This window comes from Lathyrus oleraceus, chromosome 5 (assembly GCF_024323335.1).
Source record: "Lathyrus oleraceus cultivar Zhongwan6 chromosome 5, CAAS_Psat_ZW6_1.0, whole genome shotgun sequence".
Classification (NCBI taxonomy): Eukaryota; Viridiplantae; Streptophyta; class Magnoliopsida; order Fabales; family Fabaceae; genus Lathyrus; species Lathyrus oleraceus.
The window spans coordinates 527,063,410-527,082,310 of record NC_066583.1 but is presented as its reverse complement, the minus strand read 5'-3'; the positions used below and the strand labels follow the sequence as shown (position 1 = coordinate 527,082,310).

Here is an 18,901-nt window from a genome sequence, read left to right as displayed (position 1 = left end):
ATGGATTATTGGTCGTACCAATGAGTTACTGATTGGACCGCATGATTTCTAATTCAGTATATACGATTAAAAAAAAATATTTATGAAAAAAAATTCTTGAAAAAAAATTCTATAAATTTAATCATGAAAATAAGTTGAATAATTTTTTAAATAAAATTCAAATTTTCAAATATAATAATTTATTGATGCTCATAAATTAACAAAAATTGATAAAGTATAATAATACTATAAATTAGTAAACTAATATAAAACATAAACAAATATTATGCTCTATATAAATAATTGAAAATAAAAAGATAAAATTAAAAAATTTAAATTTAAGTAAAAAAGTTAGTAAAAGTATTATGACATTTACCTAAAAATAATAATAAAATTTATATTGAAAATAAGATGAAAATCCTTCGTTAAAACTTTTTTGTTTTAAATAATGAGATTCATACCGATCATAATATGAAAAATTAATTTAATTTTTCTTTGATAATATAATTTTATTAATTTTATAAATAATTGAAAATAAAAAGGTAAAGTTAAAAAATAAAAATTTAAATAAAAAAGTTAGTAAAAATATTATGACATTTCCCTAAAGATGATAATAAGATTTATATTGAAAATAAGATGAAACTCCTTCGTTAATTTTTTTTTTTAAATAATGAGATTCATACGGGTCATAATGTAAAAAATTAATTTAACTTTTCTTTACTAATATAATTTTATTATATATAATTAATTTTTTAATTTTTTTAAATTTATGATATTATTATATTAAATGATGAATAAATTTAATAAAAATGTATTAAAGAGAGATTATTATATTAGTTTCGATTATTAAAATTTGACAAAATTTTATTTTTGTAATTTTAATATTATTTAATTATTATAAACTAATTTAATTATAAATATTATTAAAATTGAATATTAAAAGAGGGGCACCAAAACTTAAGAAAAATAAAAATGGAATTAAAATTATAATTAAATTAAAAAAATAAACATAAAAAATTAATTTGTCGGATTAAAAAAGTATGGATCAGATCAATATATCGGTTGAGTCACATCGATTTTCATCAGATCAATTATAACTGTGATCCGTTGATCTTACTAGACCACTTTACTAATTAATTCAGAGTATAATCGACCCAATCGAAAAGAACGATCCAAATTTTAAATACCGATTCTCATTCTTATATAGGACCATTTCAAAAGTAACATCTACGAAGAGTGTAAACAGAACTTTAAATAATAATTTCTAGAAAAATATTTCAAAATTAAAAAAAAAAATTGTAAAAGTATTTTTAATTTTTTATTTATTAAAATAATAATAATAATAAATAATAATAATAATAATAATAATAATTTTGTGGTAGTTTATCTAAAAGTAGTTTTAATAGGAATAATAATAAAGCAGTTTGAATTTTGCTGTCAAAAATAAATAAAGTAGTTTGGTTTCGTACACGCGTGCATTTCATTTATTCAAGAAAAATAAATATAAAGAGCATTATCAACATAGTCATAGTGGAGAAACAAATCAAGAAAATAAAATAAGATCTAATTTCGTAAGGCTCTAATCTTCTGTTTCTCCTTCCACCATCACTTACCGTGTTCCCTTTCTCCTTCTTCACCATTTCCAACCACTTCAATTTCATTCTTCTTCTTCGTTTTCACTGTCACTTCAATTTTCCAGATCTGATTCTTTCACATCTCAATTCTCTTCAATTTTCGGTGTTTGTATCAGATTCTTCAATTTTGATCATTTTTATAATTTTAATAATTTTTATCATCATTGAATTTTGATTGATCTGAATTGTTGTTGTTAGAGTGAAATTGAATCAGTATGCATCCTCGGCAACGTAGTCCGAGAGGCTTTTATGCCTCGGAATATCGCAATCGCGGTGGTGGCGGTGGTGGTGATGGTTTTGGGAGAGGTTATAATAATCGCAGAGGTTCTGTTTCTGCTGTTATTGGTTCTGCTGCCACCGTCCCCGGTGGTGATGGTGGTGGTGGTGATATTTTTGTGGAAGCAGGTAGGCTAGCTGCTGAGTATTTAGTTTTTCAGGGATTGTTGCCGCCGAGTGTATTATCTTTGAAGGTTTATAATCAGAATGGTAGTTTTAAGAAACATGTTGGTGGTGTTGGTGTTGGTATTGGTGGTGTGGGGGAAAATTTGGTTGATGGAGGGAGGTCTTCGGTGCTTGCTCGATTGGGGAATAATGCGGTTTCGGGTGTGGATGGAGGGTTTACTGGGAGGGGGAAACTAGGGTTTGAACAGTTTGGACAAAAAGGTAATAGTAGGAGGAGAGGGAGTTTCAAGAGTAATGGGTTTGATTTGGGGAATAGAGAGTATAGAAGGAATGGATCATGGTCTGATAGATTTGTAGGTGGTTCGGATATTCGGGATGATGAAGATGATGATGATGTTGATGGTGGTATTGATATTGGTAGTGGTAGTGGTGTTAGACAGCAAGATGAAGAGGAGCATCGGATACAACAGCAGAATCAGGTTGAGGTTGAGGTTGTTGTTGGTGGTGGCAGTGGCAGTGGCAGTGGTGGTGATGTTGATACTCTGATGCAGAAATCGAATTTGAATGAATTTGTGCCTGCAAGTGAGGATGGGAATGATTTGGAAGGCGAGGCCGATAATAATCAGGTGTCTGTGTCTGATGGTGAATTGTTGGAATTGAAACAAGATTCTTCTGGTGAAGGAAAAGATGCGTGTGATATGGATGTTGAGTTTGTTGGGAGTTCCAATGATTTGGAGAATATGACGAGTATTGATAAAGTTAAGGAGGTGGTGAAGGATGGACTTGGTAGTAGTGGTGATGACGGCGATAAACCAAGTATCTCGAAGAATTCGTCTGCTCAATCAAGTGATCAGGAAAATAGTAGCTCTGGCGTGGTTTTCACTGATTTACTTTCACTATGCAAATCTGTTAAAGTGCCTACCAAGACACGCTCTTCGCTGACTCATAAGAATTTGAAAGCATTTCCGCTTGCGAACAATGTAGAACTTGCGAACAATGTAGAACTTGCGAACAATGTTGAACTTGCGAACAATGTAGAACTTGTGAACAATGCAGAAGAGAATGTTCATGATATTATGGATGTTCAACAACCTGGAGTCTTAGCTGAAAACGAGTCTATTAAAGACTCCTCCTCAGGTAATTTGCTACCTGACAAGACTTATGATATAGTGCATATTGACTCGGACGCTGGCGAAGAGCCTGTCCATTCTGTTGAGGATGTTGAGGATATGAAAGAATTGGATACTGCCTGTGAAGCCGAGGAAGATCAATCTGTTGGGTCACAATCTGATAAAGGCCAAGAGTTTACTGCTGAATTACCGGAGTTTGGAGGCTGCAGTTCCATGTCTGAGGAAAGGGGTGAGAAACGTGTTGCAGAAGAAGATGTTGATGTCAGGGAAGACACCAAAAGACTGAGAGAATGGCAGCCCTTGCCCTCCCCTATACCAAAGACCGAGGCATACTTTTTGCATAACACCCCAATTGAGGTCAAAGATAGCCCAGAGGAAGATGTAATTCCAATTTCACATGTTGACAAAATGAGTTTGACGTCTGATCAAGGGAACCTTATGAGCAGTTCTCAGTTTGTGGATGAGGGAGATAGGCCATTTTTCCAATGTTCAGAGGCGAAGCCACCATTGCCAAGTTCATTTAGAACTTGTGATCTGAATCTCATTGAGACATCTGAAGTTCATGACAATCACGTTGATCATCCGGTTCTTATTTACTCTCCTGCTGTTTCTGACACAAAGGAGGCTGTACCCGTTGATATCGATCTGTCCATGAATCATGCTAGTGTATCAGGCAAGTTCAGTACTCATGGAGCAGATGGCAAAGAGATTGAAGTAATTGATCTAGAAAATGATTCCATTCAAGAAGAAAAGGCAATAGACAGTATTGATAGAAAGTATGATTCTTCTATATTTGTTCCTTGCTTCTATGTCAGCTTTGTTAATCGTTTTACCCTGCATCTCCATTTTAGTGTTTGTTACAACCTAATTGGTCTAGTTATCATTCTTTTTCTCAGTTACTGAATGAAAATATCAGTTAACTGAAGCACATAGTTTTAAAGATCTTTTCTTTGCCTTGCAGCTCTTTCACTAATATCAATTTATTTATTTTTATCCTTTTTTCTGCATGCTTTTATTTAGGACCAAAGCCTGATTGGATTGACTTACTTGAGTTTATCTACTAGCATATCAATTTATTTATTTTATCCTTTTTTCTGCATGGTTTTATTTAGGACCAAAGCCTGATTAGATTGATTTACTCGAGTTTATCTACTAGCATAAACACCCGTGAAACTGTTTGGGAGAACTAATGGAAACAAATATTTCCTTAAGCTGTTTGAAGCTTATTTCCATAAGCTCTCCCGGATAACTCATGAAAACAGCTTATAGCTTATATGAAAACAATTTGACTTTATTTTATATATTTTTTATATAAATATCTTATAAATAAGCACTTATATGATAAACTCTTATGCTATAAGTGCTTAATTAGGGCGTTTATCCAAACAGGGTTCTAACTTCTAATTGATCTAGTTCTCATGCTTTCTCCCAGTTACTTAGTGAGAAAATCATTTGCAGCTCTATCACTAATATGTTGTCATTCAAACATACAGGACAGAGACTATGTTTACAGGCCTTGACGGTTTTTCCAGCCATGCTCAAAATGCTGCTGATATACATGATGTTCAGGATGGATATGGGCTGATGATATCAGAGTTGCTTGGGACAGATTTCACAAACTGCTCTTCAGTATCCGACGACATAAATTCAGTGCACAATGAAATAGGCCTTGATAATGGAACGGTACTGATGCTAGCTTGATTGAGAATTTTTTATACTTGACATTTTAATATAACCTTTGTGGACTTGATGTTTAATGCATGCATTTATAATATACAATGAAAGTGGCCAATCAACTTGTCAGTTGTATTTTCTTTGCTTAGATGACATGATTATCAATAACCATGATGATTTCACATACTTTCGTTCTTTTATTTCAGGGGACACTTGCCGAGGATGATTCCATATACATGTCGCTGGGAGAATTAAGTATGTCAGTTCTTTTTAATGCTCTTATTTATTAAAAGTACCTCTTATTTGTTTTTGTTGCTTTTTGATGACACGTTAATCGACGGTGGAGTAGATTGCCGCATTAATGCTTTCGTTGGATTTTGAGATTGTGGAGATACTAGCTGTCTGTTTGTTCTATATAACGTTATTACCCTGCATTCTTGTTTGGCTGTGTTCTCCTACTACTATAAGTTATGAACATCCTTTGTTATGGACCACTCTAGTTCACACACTTGTCTTTTATCCTCTGGTCAGCCCCACCATCGAATTTTCACTCTTGATTAACCTGTCCACCTAACCTTGCCATCTATCCAATGTTGTCAATCTTGGATCGTGGAAAATAGTTGTTTGTTCGCATTCCACTTAGCTGTTTGCTATGTTATTTGGCAACACTTTTTACCAAATTGTGTCAATAGTGTATCCTGGAACAAGAGTGATTTGTTCAAACTCTGCTACAATATAGCTCTGTAACAGCTATTTGACAGAACTACATCTATCTTGCTATGCATTGATGTGACATGTCAACCATGTCACTTGATTTAGGTGATGCACAACCTGTCCAAACCCGCTCTACTAGTAACTTTTGGTCCAGCCAATCTGCACAATCTGTCATCCTCACTTGTTTCTGTAAGAGACATACAAAGTTTATTGCCTATGCATTGTTACTTCATTGTTCCTTTTGACTTCATCTGGAGCTGCACAATACAATCGCAGATGCTATATGCTTTTCCAACTAGAAGACAATATGTTTTCCCTTCATTCATGCATGATTTATAGTTCACTTGCTATGACCACTTAATCACTCCTTGATCCAAATTACCTATTTTGGGCAGCCTTTGTTTGGATCAGGTCTGAAGGATAGGTAATCGGAGTATCTAACCAACAAAATTGTTAATTTTCCTGCTGCTGGTCAACCCTTTTGGCCTAGGATTTATGAGTGATGATCAGTTGCGTAGCCTATATATAGGTGAATGATAAGGCCGTATGTGCTTATGATGCTTAACACTGTAACTTGGTTATTCAGGCTTGTTCCATCTTTGTACTTAGATTAGATTTAGGCTGTTGTGGCAAAGAAGCATGCTGAGGCGTTACTTGTTACTGCTGGTATGATTCCAAAAGTTTAGGATAAACAACACGACTAACTGCTTGTGCTCTTCTCTCACGAGCAGGACTTCCAGTTCATTTAGATCCAATTTGATATTAGATTTGATCAATGTCATATTTATGGAAGATTTTTGTTTTTCTCTCATGCATCTTCTTCACCAGTGCTTGCTACTGTGAATCTTGCTGTTTATTTGCATTTAGTAGTTTTCTGAATCATGTAGGAAATTGTGCATGTTGGTAATAATCAATTTTGTCACAATTTTGACCATACTCACTACTTCTATGTTTTTACTAAATGCAAAATTGTCGCGTGCAACCAATATTTTCTTAGAACACGTGGTTGGGGCTAACTCAACCTTACAAAACCGCTTGCAAGGTGATGATTGCCCCCCATTTATAAACACATATTCAGGCCATATGAATTGTCCAATGTGAGACTCTTAACATTTTCAAATCATGTCAATAACTGCATTGTTCACCTTTGAACTGGTACACAATTCACACTAACCAGGTTTATTGCTATCATCACTCACCAATGAAGTATTAATGTGCAGATTCTTGTAATAGGTTTCATCTGATTTATATGTACTTAAACTAATTGATTTTTGTATAGGCTTTTTGCGCCCATGGGAGCAGCCACCACCACAGGATTATCAAAAGTTCTGATCCATTCTCACTCAAATCCTCTCAGGAGACATTATGCAGCGGTATGTGTCATAGTTGTACAAGTCAAAAGGTTACTAGGTTTCAAGAAAAGTGAAAAAGGCTGCTTTGGATATTTTTTCTCTCCAATTTTATAAACCGTCTCCTGTTTGGAATTACATAAGCTAATGCCTCTGCATCACAACATGGCCTTTAGATTGTATTAAGATTTAGAGATGCAAATTTGTAAAATAGCGCGGTGTAATATCACGTATGTATTGGCCATCTGTAGGATAAAATGGCTTTAAATCGACGTTTTAGTTGAGATATCGAGCCCGTTATAGTTATGTAATGTGTGCCTGTGAGTTTTAATTGAGAATCCAATTTTATAACATATATGGTTACTTGCTACACATTTCTTAAAAAAGTATTCCGATAGGAAATGGTTTTCTACTAAAACATACAAGGAACAAAAAAGACAAATCGTGGTTGGAGACAATATAAGGAATTAGTAGTTTACTATTGATTGAATTGAATATAAGTTAAGATAGTAGAGGAGAGTGTTTCTAACATTATGATCATGTGTATTTACAACAATCAAGCTGGTAAAATGTCATCCTTCTTTGTCGCATTTGTTGAGTAAATGCCACTGATTCAGTTTGTTGGTTTTATCTTTATAATCATGTGAAGAGATTTTATTAAAATTTACAGATTTTACAATTCTGCATACAAACAAATCAAAGTCACATTGTTAAGTTTGTGACGTAGCTGCCTAACACTCAACAAGTTATGTCTCAAACATGGATTGGGTGGCTTATCAATTGTGTATGAACCTATGATCATTTATTTATTTTTATCATCATACAAGACAAAATCTCCCTTGTTAGGAGTGAAGGGAGAGAACAAATATTTATCTCTAACAACTACTATCAATATATTATTTAGTGTTTGAAACTCTAAAACAAATATTTTATTTATTTTGGACATCCAAATTATTTGGGATCATATCTAATGTTAGTGTTATGCAAATAATTTCTAAATTGTCAATTTGGGTTGTGATTATAAAAGTAAGATGAAGAAAAATCATTTTTCAAATTGTTTTCATGATTATTTTTATAAGGATGAGTGACAAAGAGAAACATTTTTATTCTCTTGAAATAATTGACACTTAGAAATTCGCTAAAGCAAACATAAAAACCAAAATAAATAAATAATAATAATCTATGTGAATATTGATAATTGATAGTAAGAAATTCGCTAAACAAATGAAATGATTTGACAAACATCACAATTTTCGACAAAAGAAAAGTCTATATAAATATAAATATAACAAAATATACGTCGGAAGACAACACTTTTCTTTATAGATCTCTCTATAAGCTAGAGTAATGGGAGTCTATATTATTTGAGAATTTTAATTCTTATCTTTTTTTTTTAAAATTATAAGATGTTTTTTTTAATTGTCTTAAATTATAAGTTATTTTATAATATAATATTTATATATTTTTTTAATATACTCTTAAATATTTATTATTATTATTATTTTTAATTCTTTTTATTTCTCTTTCATATATAAATTATACAGATTATTGTAAAATCATACGTCATTTATTTTTTTTATACAATAATAATTAAATTTCTTAAGAATTTAATTGATATACACCGACAGTGTAAAGATTTTTTACACGGTCAATTAACCACAACCACTGATATATTTGAAAGAGATTAATTGAAATACATTGTTAGTGTAAAAGAGTTTTACACCATCACTTAATTATAGACGTTGGATATTAAAAGAAGTTTGACTTTTATTTTAAAAATCTATAAAGTAATACAAACGGGTGATGGTGATGAACCGACGCTGTAAAACTTTTTACGCTGACAGTGTATAGTAATTAATCTCTATTTGAAATGTTTGACTTTTATTTTAAACATTTAAAAAATAATATAAACAGATGATTGTGATGCATTGACACTGTAATTTTTTTTTACACTGACAGTGCATAACAATTAATCTCATTTTTTAATTCTTGTGAAATATTCAAAATGGAGAAAATATGGATTAATATGACACCACATAAAAATAGAAGAATATATTTAGATTTTAAAGATATATCTTCCGACGTATTCTGAATCAATAGAATTCTCGAGAGTTTTCTAATTAGAATTTAAATTGAATCTTATTTTCAAAGTGAATTGCATTGCATGAAATTATATTTGTTATCAATAAAAAAAATTGGAAAATTATTTAGTTTGAAATTGACTTAATATTAATAATTCATATATTTTTAATATAAATATTGTTTCTTTGATCAAATAAAAAAATATTTTACAAATAAAGTAAACCTAGATTTTTTTATAATGACACTTAATGAAATTCATTTTTAGTTGTGTTTTTGAAGAAAAAATTATAAAGAAAATTGAACATTTGCATCTATCATTTTTAAATAGTTGTTTGATTGGATTGGACTTTATACCCCATTCTTTTTATTTTTTATTTTTTATTTTTTATTCAATAATTTAATTTTATTAAAAAAAAATCCCATGTTTATAGTAGGGTAACTACTAGATATTCTATTGACAGTTTAAAATTTTAACATCAATAACATAATCAATTAAAGAGCACTAACATACTTTTTTTCAATTAAACTATCTAATTAATACTATTTGTGTCAGTTCTTGCAATTAAAAACAGATAAACAAAAACCTTATCAACATAATATTGTTAGAATTAAAAAACTTGTTTTTATAGATCATTGTTGTTTTGTTTCAATACAGAAAAAACTGTACTATGAAGTAGTAATAATTTTTTTTATAGAATTATACACTTCAATGTTCAACTACTGTTTTTTTTTCTCGGAAAATCTAAACTTTCAAAGAGATTTTTTTTCGCTGAACTAACAATTTGCAAACCAATGTATAAAATCAAAATAAATATATATTTGAGAAATTAATATATAATAAATATATTATTGCTTTCTGATTTTTTGAAAAAATTACACTGAAAAAATTATCAGATCAAGTTGCATATTAAGTCGCTCTATTTAAAATGTTTCAGGATAATATCTAAAATTATACAAGACAAATTATCAATCGCGAGCCTTATAATGATTAAAGTAGAGGATTTCTTAATGCATCATATATATGTTCATTAGACACCACGTGAAAATTCAAAATAGCTCTCATTTTCGGAGATGCATCTTTGGACGCACCCCAACACACATTCCACACATATCATTTTAAGTGATGCCTTATTGTTTGGTTTATTTTATCTCCGAAAGTTTTCCGTAGTTACATTTCTGTAAGACAAACACATCAGTACCAGATCCAAAAACATGTAATTTTTCAAATTGAAATTAAGATTCATAAAATAAAATTATGATACATGGATGAGTTCAACATAAAATGCAAAATTACACTTTGAACACCCATTTCACACCAATTGGATTCCTTCCGTCCGATAAATCAACCAACTCTCAAGTATTATTCTTCTCAATTTATTCCAACTCCTCGTTCATAACACAAATCCACTTTGGATCACTTAAAGCCTCTTCCATTTTAACAGGTTTGAATTCAACCATGATTGTAAAATGGACGAAATCACCATAATCATTGACTTGTTGTCTCGGAATAACTCACAATCTTGGAGTCTTTGAAGCAAACCTTTTTTCCTTATTGAACTTCTTAAACACTTCAAATACCGCATCCTTTCTCTTAATTAGGTATTTCCATAGCTTTCTACATGATCATCGATGAATGTGACGAAATATTTATTGCCACCAATGTCAACAACATCTGAATACACCATCTCAAGATGATTCTTAGTTCTGCAATCTGCATCCTTGTTGGATTTACCCTTATGTTGCATCACTTGCACACATTCTTCATAAATTTCAGCTGATATGTTAATCAATGGCAATCCCGTTGATCCGCTGTCGCGCACGAGTCAAAACGAGTAATTAAAAAACTGTAGTTTAGCGGAAGCGACAACTCAAGTATCGTATCGCAAGGATTCTTATATTATTATTAACCTACTGAAATCGATTTGGGGGGTTTATGATTTAGGGAGCGATTAAGAAAATAAAGTAAATAAGTGATTAAAATAAGAGATTATAAATTAAGTCAATCTACTATTTTCGGTTTCTGGCTAATCACTGATTTTTACCTACCAATTCCCTAAGCGACTTCGATCTCTATTCGATTCAATATCGATTGACAAACACGATAGATATAAGACAAATTAATATTCCTATATTCCGAATTAAACAAACAGATTAATGCAATCGTGAATTAAGCAAACACGATTTACAAACGCGATTTAACGACAAAGCGACATAAACGACGATTAACAGTTAGGAATGCAATCATACGAATTTAATCAAAACCATTCCATAAGCAAATGAATTTTAATAGAATAGAATTGAAAGAGAAACTAAATTTAATTGATAAAATAAAAATCTCAAAGCGTTGAAAACTCAGTTACAGCAGATTGACTCTAGAAGATTAGTTCCTCTTCATAATCGTATAGAGCAAAAAGTTGTCGTGAATAATACGTGATGTGCTACAGTACCACGGATGCTCCTTTTAAACATAATAAGAATTGTACTTATAATTCAAATTGGGTCGAAAAATATAAATTCGGTCCAAAAAATGACCCAAAACAAATTATTTCCTAAAGTACGAAACTTTAATGAATTATGTGATACTCTTGCACTCTGAATCAGATTTTGTCTTCAACATGAAAGTTGTAGCTCTTTATTTTAGCTTTCCAACGCATATCATAACACGTAAAACGGCATCTCGTAGCTCCAATTATGATCCGAACAGTGAACATGTATCAAATAACCGCTAAAACTGAAAACAACAAACGAAAATAGATTAAAGGCAAACATGAACTTAAATCTAAAAACATAATAAGATAGTAAAATAAGCAAAACAAACTAGGTAAATGCCTAAGTACAGTTATAGAATAATGTGCATCAAAATGCACTGATCACCCGTTACCATAATGTTCTTTTGCAAGTCTTTGAGATCTTTAAAATTGAGATTCCCAAGACGATATTGCCATATCCACTATTCTCGACTTGTTGTTGTGGAAAGACATCTATGCTCCATAACCTTCAGCTAAACCTTGAAGGTTCTATTGGTAGTCATAGGCGCTTTAAGGACCAAAGCTCAGTTTGCATCCATAACACACAACCCCTTATTTTCCATGTGAATCTTATAACCCTTCTCAAGTAATTGACCAATACTTAGAAGGTTATATTTGATTTCTGGAATGTACAAAACATATTTGATCAAGGAATGCCCACCATCCCTTCTCATGATCAAAACATCACCGATCCCATCGGCCGCTAGAGTGGTGTCATCTGTGAACTTCACTTTGTTCTTCATAGCACGATTGATTTTAACAAACCAATCCTTCCTCCCCGTCATATGAGTAGAACAACCCGAGTCCAAATACCATTCTTCGCTGCATTGAACTCATTTCATACTCATCATGGAATTATCTTCTGCATGTAACTGGTTAACCATATCATGTAACCGATTACAACCTATTTTTGCATAATTTCCAGAATTGTTGTTGCTGTTGTCCTGTAGCCTAATGTTGTTGCAATTTCCTTCAGCGATCATGACCAAGATTGTATTCTCTTCATCAAACTCTTGTCTTTCAACCGTAACTTCATCTCCTTGAGGTTCCTTCTTGTCCTCATTGCACTCTTTTGCAAAATGACCAAACCTTTGACACCTAAAGCATTGCTCCTTGCTTTTGGCAAACCTCTTCTTTTCACCTCTAACGTTGCCTTGACCATCATTTTTTTTGCAGCTGCTCTCACCCATTTGACAAGTCGAATTCTTGGAATTTTGATACTCTCTTCCACCAAATTTTTGAAAATTCCCTTTACTCGTTATGGGTCATTTTTCTTTCAATCTCTTGTCCTTCTCGTTGAAGCAAACTTGCAAAGTGATCTCCGCGTTTGCTTTGTCATTATTTCTCTCCTCCATCCTTTTCTCATGATCCTCAAGAGAGCTTTGTAACTCATCTTTGCTTATCGTCGCAAGATCCTTCGATTCCTTAATCGCTACAACTATATTGTCAAATCTTGGTGTTAAAGAGCGCAAGATTTTCGCGATATTATACTGCTCTATGATTATTTCTTCGCATGTCTTCACTTGATTCATTGATCGAATGATTTTTGTTGTGAAATTGTTGGTTGTCTCATTTTTTTTCCATTTAAATCAATCCAAGCTTACAGTTGTGAGTTTCTCACCTCATCACCTTCGCCTTATCAACCCATGTGTACGCCTTCTCTAAGATCTCTCACACTTGCTTTGAAGATTCACAATCACCAACATTCTCAAAGTTGTCACCATCCACACATTGATGGATAAAAAACAACACCTTGAAATCTTTCTTCTTCTCTTCCTTATGCATTGCTTGTTGTGCATTTGTTGCACCTCGGACAAAGGGATTCACCATGTTTTTTATCACTTCAAGAGCATCTTGGTAGTTTCAATTGCTTGCACCATTTGTCGTAATTCTTCGCATCAAGGATAAGTAGGTTTGCAAGGATTCTTTCATTGGAGATAGAATTCATGTTGAACACTAGGTGTTTGTGTATCAAAATTAGGTAGGCTTTTGACGCCAAATGTTAGAACTTTGAACCACAAGATTGGTGAAAAATGGTGGAGAAAATTGGAATGTGGAGAGAGAGAGAGAGAGAAGTGTTATTCACATCACTTTGAAATAAGAATGTCTCCAAAGACATTTATACCAGTGTTACAAAATGATTCAGACCTAAAACATACAAGTATATAATTAAAAAATGCAAAAACTCAGGTCTGTAACCGGTTATATCAAATGATTAACCGATTATAGCTGACACTACAATAATAACACCTTCAATGATAACCGATTAATCTCAAATATTAACCAATTACAATACTTGAATTACTCAAAATACTTTTATTATTACCTCTAGGGTTTTTTATTAGAACTATTCTTAAGCTATGTACAAAATATGTTCCATAATTGCCTAATGATATTTGTATTTCTTGGTTTGGTTTATTAATAAAGCTTTACTATAGAAAAAACTAACTGAAGAATATTAATATTGTTAGACCGATTGTCATCAATAAAATTTGAATTTGAGATCTCGCATATCTATGCGATGGTATTACCACTTTGTCCCCTAAAAAACTTAAACAAATGTTTCTGTTCCTCCATGACTTCCTTTATCTTAAATTATATTTTTTTGGGTCAAGAATCTTAAATTATAGTTATACAAAATGATAGACATGTAAATTAATATAACTGTGTTAATTGCTTGTCTTCAAGGCTTCCTTCCATATATGATGGTATTGTAGAAATTTGAGATTAATCATTTTTTTGGTTTAAGATTAATAAATGTTTTGACATTAAATTACAAACAAGATAATTGGTGTTGTTTTAGTCATAATTAAAAAATTTAAGAGAAAATTATAAAATATAAATTTGTAATATCATATTAGGGAATAATTTATGAATTTTCTTGAGAACTTTCTCCGATACGATTGAGTTTGCACCTTTTTTTATTGAGAGTTTAAAATTTTAACATCAATAACATAATCAATTAAAGAGCACTAACATTTTTTTTTCAAATTACACTATCTAATTAATAGTACTTGCAATGAACAAAACATACTCATATCTTACTCCTCATTCTCACCAACCTAGCTAGTGTCTCTTGAGCAGCTAAGGTTAGTGCATGGTTATGTCCAAGCATCACAGTTCTAATACTAATACATGTCCTACAAAGTTCCTTACCACTGTCTAACTCTCCTCCTCTAGCTAACAACTTAGCTCTTGTCTCAAGCAATGTTGCCTTCAACAAGGTAACATCTTGCCACACATACTCATCAACCTTTTGTCTTCTTTGCAATCTTTTCTTCCAACAAATTGAATCATGAGACCAATCTTGTATTTGAGTCACAAAAGACTTTTCAACTTCCTCGAGTGCGTTCGTGCAGACTTTTAAGAGTTCTAAAGACGAATTGCATCTCGAAAACAAGGTGAAGGCTTGAATTGCGAGAGGAAGAGCTGTTCTTTTGATGTATAAAACCATGTCGGTTGCCTTTAGCTCCACGGCCGGTGGCTCGGATTTGAATCCGAAAACAAGAAAAGCTGATTCCCATAAATGATCTGAGATTACATGGTTGCTTATTTTTCTTACTCCTTGGATCGCAGCCTTTGCGTATTTCAAGCCGCCTTTTCTTTTAGCAAATGTTTGTGTTATGGAATGGAAATGAAGCCAGATTCCATCCTCATGTAGATTAGTCCTTTTTGCTAGTCCAAATTTCACAAGTAGTATAGCCGAGTCTTCTTCGTCTTTCCACGTGCGCGGTGATAAACAACTCGATGTTAGGCTTGTACAGTTTGTCCACTTCTTGAGATGGTTTTCACTTGTGGAAACACTCTTCGCTGCATTGGTTAACAAACTGACTGAAATTGGAGCAGGAGAAAACCAACCACCAACAAGAAGCATTCTTATAGCAAGAACATTCCCTTTCGCTTTAGTTTTCTCCAAAGTTTCGAAACAAAAAAGAAAAGTCTTCATGAGGAAAAGATTGTTCTTGCACCATTGTTCTTGTGAAGTACTCATATAACCAGAGATTGAATCTTCATTCAGCGGAACTTGGTTAATGGACTCGAAGAGTGCAGAAGGACTAACTGCAAGTTCAGACAACAGCGAACCGATCATCATCAAACCAAAGCTTAATCTACCAAGTTTCTCATAGAATTTTTCGAGGAAATTTACTTCATCCATCGAATACTCTTTTCTTTTTCTTCCTCTTATCAAAATCATTGCATCAGATAATGGCAATGGAGGGAGATGAATCGTATCATAGTTCTTTACCTTGGAAAGTTTAGTAGTAATAATGACATGAGTCCCTCCTGTGTTGTTTTTCGGTATCAAATCATACAAATCTTTCCCTTCCCACCATTCCTCTTCAGTCTCAAGATTATCAATTATCAACAAGAAAGGCGTGTCACCGAAAAGTTCCCTCTTGATTCTCTTGAACGCTTCTAATTCTTGCTCCTCGAAGCTTCGAATTCTACCTCTTTCTGTCTCGGAATCGGCACCAACATCTAAACCGAAATTTCTTGACAAGTTCAATATGTTCTGCCTAAGATTTCTAGCTTCGCCACCAATCCACAAAACCATCTTGTACCTTTGGTAACATCTATGAGCAAACTCTAACGCCAATTCCGATTTTCCAATACCAGAGACTCCGCTAATGCAAATCACGCTGCTAATACTACATAAACTCTTATTGTAGCTTCCATTTTTCGACTTCTTATTCTTCAACCTCTTCGATGAATTGTTTCCTATAATCGGTTGTTCAATCCATGCTTCTAAATTTGGTTCTTTGTTCCTCCCTATCTCTAAGCTTATATACCTTCCACCACCGCCTTTTCCAACCGTAGTTTCACTTTCTTCGTCTGCAAGGCCTTCACTTTGTCCGCTACCACTTGCTCTGCAATGGTCTTGAACGTGTTGTTCTGTACAAAAATTCCGATTTCCAAAAAGTAAACCTTCAATCTCCATAATCTCTTTCTCTCTTCCCACAAAATATGCATTCTTTGGAAAAGGTAATAAATCCTCAAACCCTAGCATACTATGATTATCCTTATGACCAACATTCTTCCTACCAAGTCTTGCTCTTAAAATACTCGAAACTTTCGATATGCAACTTCTTAAATTACCATCATTAGCTTCTAAACAGAACTCATTACATTTCACGAGTCCGTCGATCGCTTCTTTACATTCTTTATCAATTGAATTGCAATTAAGAAGTGATATAATCTCAGCAGGCAATGTGTCAAAGAATATAGGAATCAAATTCTTCTTTTGAGCAAAAAATCTCACCTCTTCCATGCTTAACCGGTTGAGGAAACTCGAACTTGTGACGACCACTAAACCGAATGCGACCGAGCAAATGACTCTATCAGCGATCTCATGGCTTTGAATATCTGAATACTTTGACCTATCAGCAAGTAAACAATCAATCCCTTGAAGCTCAAGCTCAGATTTAAGCCACTTGCAGAAGCGAATAAGATTCGGATTTTGTCCATGGAATCCAATGTAGACATCACAGCTTCCAAGTTTGGAATTTTTAGTAGCAGGGGAAACAGAGGTTTTCCCAAAGGAAACCCTAGGAACTGGAAATGAGAATGAGATTCTTGGAGGAACTGTTTCAGGAACACATGTCATAAATTTGAGCTTTGTATCAGAAGTGTCATCAGAAAACTCATAAGGATCAGAAGGAGGAGTGTAGGAACTACTAGGAACATCTTCTGGAGTTGAAGGATTTGTAGTAGTAGTAGTAATAGTACTATTAGGGTTTGGAATTGTGGCTCTTGGAGATATATATGGAGATTGCAAAGCTGAAACAAATGCTGATGAAGGCGGTGAAACAAGAGGAGATTGATCATAAGGTGATGATGATGATTCTATGGAAGTTTTTGTGTTTGGTGAAGGTAAACTTGAACTATCATCACTTTGTTTTTTGCTACTACTTGTTGCAATCTTAATTTTGAGTGTGTTACTAGGGTTCACTATCTTAGTTTCAATGTCCATGAATAAGAACTCTTCGGTTCAAAGATGGCTAAAAAAATGAATCACTCAAGTCTAACACAAGTGGTTGGTGCAAATAACTCTAGGTAGGGTATAGGTTCTTTCAAAGGTACCATTATTTGCTGCAGGAAAACTGAAGACCTGAATAATGTGTCTGATTGAATCTGACAAAAACCATTATTTGCTGCAATGTTAGACAATGATGAAAAAACTCAAACACAAAGATGCTAGCGTGTGTAGGATATACTCATAGCTTGGATTTTAGTATTCAAATATCAATCACAAACACCAGATACACGATAATGACACTGACACCGACACTGATACACATTTCACAGGTTTTGGTGATACAAAGACTTCACTCCAATTAAGAGAACATTTTTTATGCTTATGTAGCAAGAAAGTTACACTATACTAACCTTTTTCAAAGCATGATAGGGTTGATTTGATGACAATGATGCTAATATATGCTTCTGCTCTGAACCATTGCAATTTTTCCCTCAGCTTTCTACTATTTCAACTTCAAAATGTACTTAGAAAGGGAGAGAGAAATTTCACATGGCCCTTATCTGTGTCCACTTCTAGGGTACCCTCTTTCTCTCTCTCTCTCTCAGTTGAATAGGGTTGCAGGGAATCTAACATGAGGGTTGATTCTTCAAGGTTTGAATTCAACTTACAATACTGATATCTCTGACAAAACATATAATACAAATAATCAAACACTTGGTGTGTGTACCAAGAAAAAAGAGTATGGTGTAATATTTCAATAATAAATATACGTGCAATTTTGGTTTTGTTTTATGCAATTGGCTTTGAATTTGTGTCAGCTCTTGCAATTAAAAATAGATAAATAAAAACTTTTTTAGTAAATCTTTTTATAGATCATTGTTGTTTTATTTCGATACAGAAAAAAGAAAAAACTGTACTATGAAGTAGTAATCATTTTTTTTATAGAATTATACACTTCAATGCTCAACTACTATAACTTTTTTTTTTTTAGTAAATCTAAACTTTCAAAGAGTTTTTTTTTTCTTACTGAACTAACATTTGCAAACCAATGTATAAAATCAAAATAAATATATATTTGACAAATTAATATGTAATAAATATATTATTGTTTTCTGATTTTTTGAAAAATTTATCGTATAAGTCGCATATTAAGTCAGTTCTATTTAAAATGTTTTACGATAATGTCTAAAATTGTGCAAGGCATACTATCAATTGCGAGACTTATAGTGATTAAGTGATTAAGATAGAGGATTTCTTAATGCGGCTTATATGCTCATTAGACATCACGCGAAAATCCAAAAATATTTCCCGTTTTCAGAGATGCACATTCGTACGCACCCCAACACACACTCAACACATACCATTCTAAGTGAGACCCTATTATTTGGTTTATTTTATCTTTGAAAGTTTTCGTAGTTACATTTCCGTAAGA

General features: G+C 32.8%; 2 protein-coding genes across 2 annotated transcripts; one reads left to right on the top strand and one right to left on the bottom strand.

Annotated features, from left to right (window-relative positions):
* Positions 1-1,504: 1,504 nt before the first annotated feature.
* LOC127086079 (uncharacterized protein At4g26450) lies at positions 1,505-7,235 on the top strand. The gene is made up of 4 exons (XM_051026764.1): positions 1,505-3,921; positions 4,639-4,828; positions 5,026-5,074; positions 6,813-7,235. The coding sequence occupies exons 1-4, from the start codon at positions 1,829-1,831 to the stop codon at positions 6,863-6,865; spliced, it is 2,385 nt and encodes a 794-aa protein (XP_050882721.1). The 5' UTR covers positions 1,505-1,828; the 3' UTR covers positions 6,866-7,235.
* Positions 7,236-14,400: 7,165 nt separating this feature from the next.
* Positions 14,401-18,349, bottom strand: LOC127086078 (uncharacterized). The gene is made up of 2 exons (XM_051026763.1): positions 17,880-18,349; positions 14,401-17,624 (listed from the first exon to the last, which is right to left on the bottom strand). The coding sequence occupies exon 2, from the start codon at positions 17,461-17,463 to the stop codon at positions 14,527-14,529; it is 2,937 nt and encodes a 978-aa protein (XP_050882720.1). The 5' UTR covers positions 17,464-17,624; positions 17,880-18,349; the 3' UTR covers positions 14,401-14,526.
* Between the last annotated feature and the right edge of the window lie 552 nt (positions 18,350-18,901).

Excerpts from the sequence above, each read along its gene's own strand:
- LOC127086079 (XM_051026764.1), top strand. The coding sequence starts at position 1,829 with ATGCATCCTCGGCAACGTAGTCCGAGAGGCTTTTATGCCTCGGAATAT. Across the intron at positions 4,829-5,025 it reads TAGGCCTTGATAATGGAACG|GGGACACTTGCCGAGGATGA; the intron begins GTACTGATGCTA and ends CTTTTATTTCAG. Across the intron at positions 5,075-6,812 it reads CATGTCGCTGGGAGAATTAA|GCTTTTTGCGCCCATGGGAG; the intron begins GTATGTCAGTTC and ends ATTTTTGTATAG.
- LOC127086078 (XM_051026763.1), bottom strand. The coding sequence starts at position 17,463 with ATGGACATTGAAACTAAGATAGTGAACCCTAGTAACACACTCAAAATT.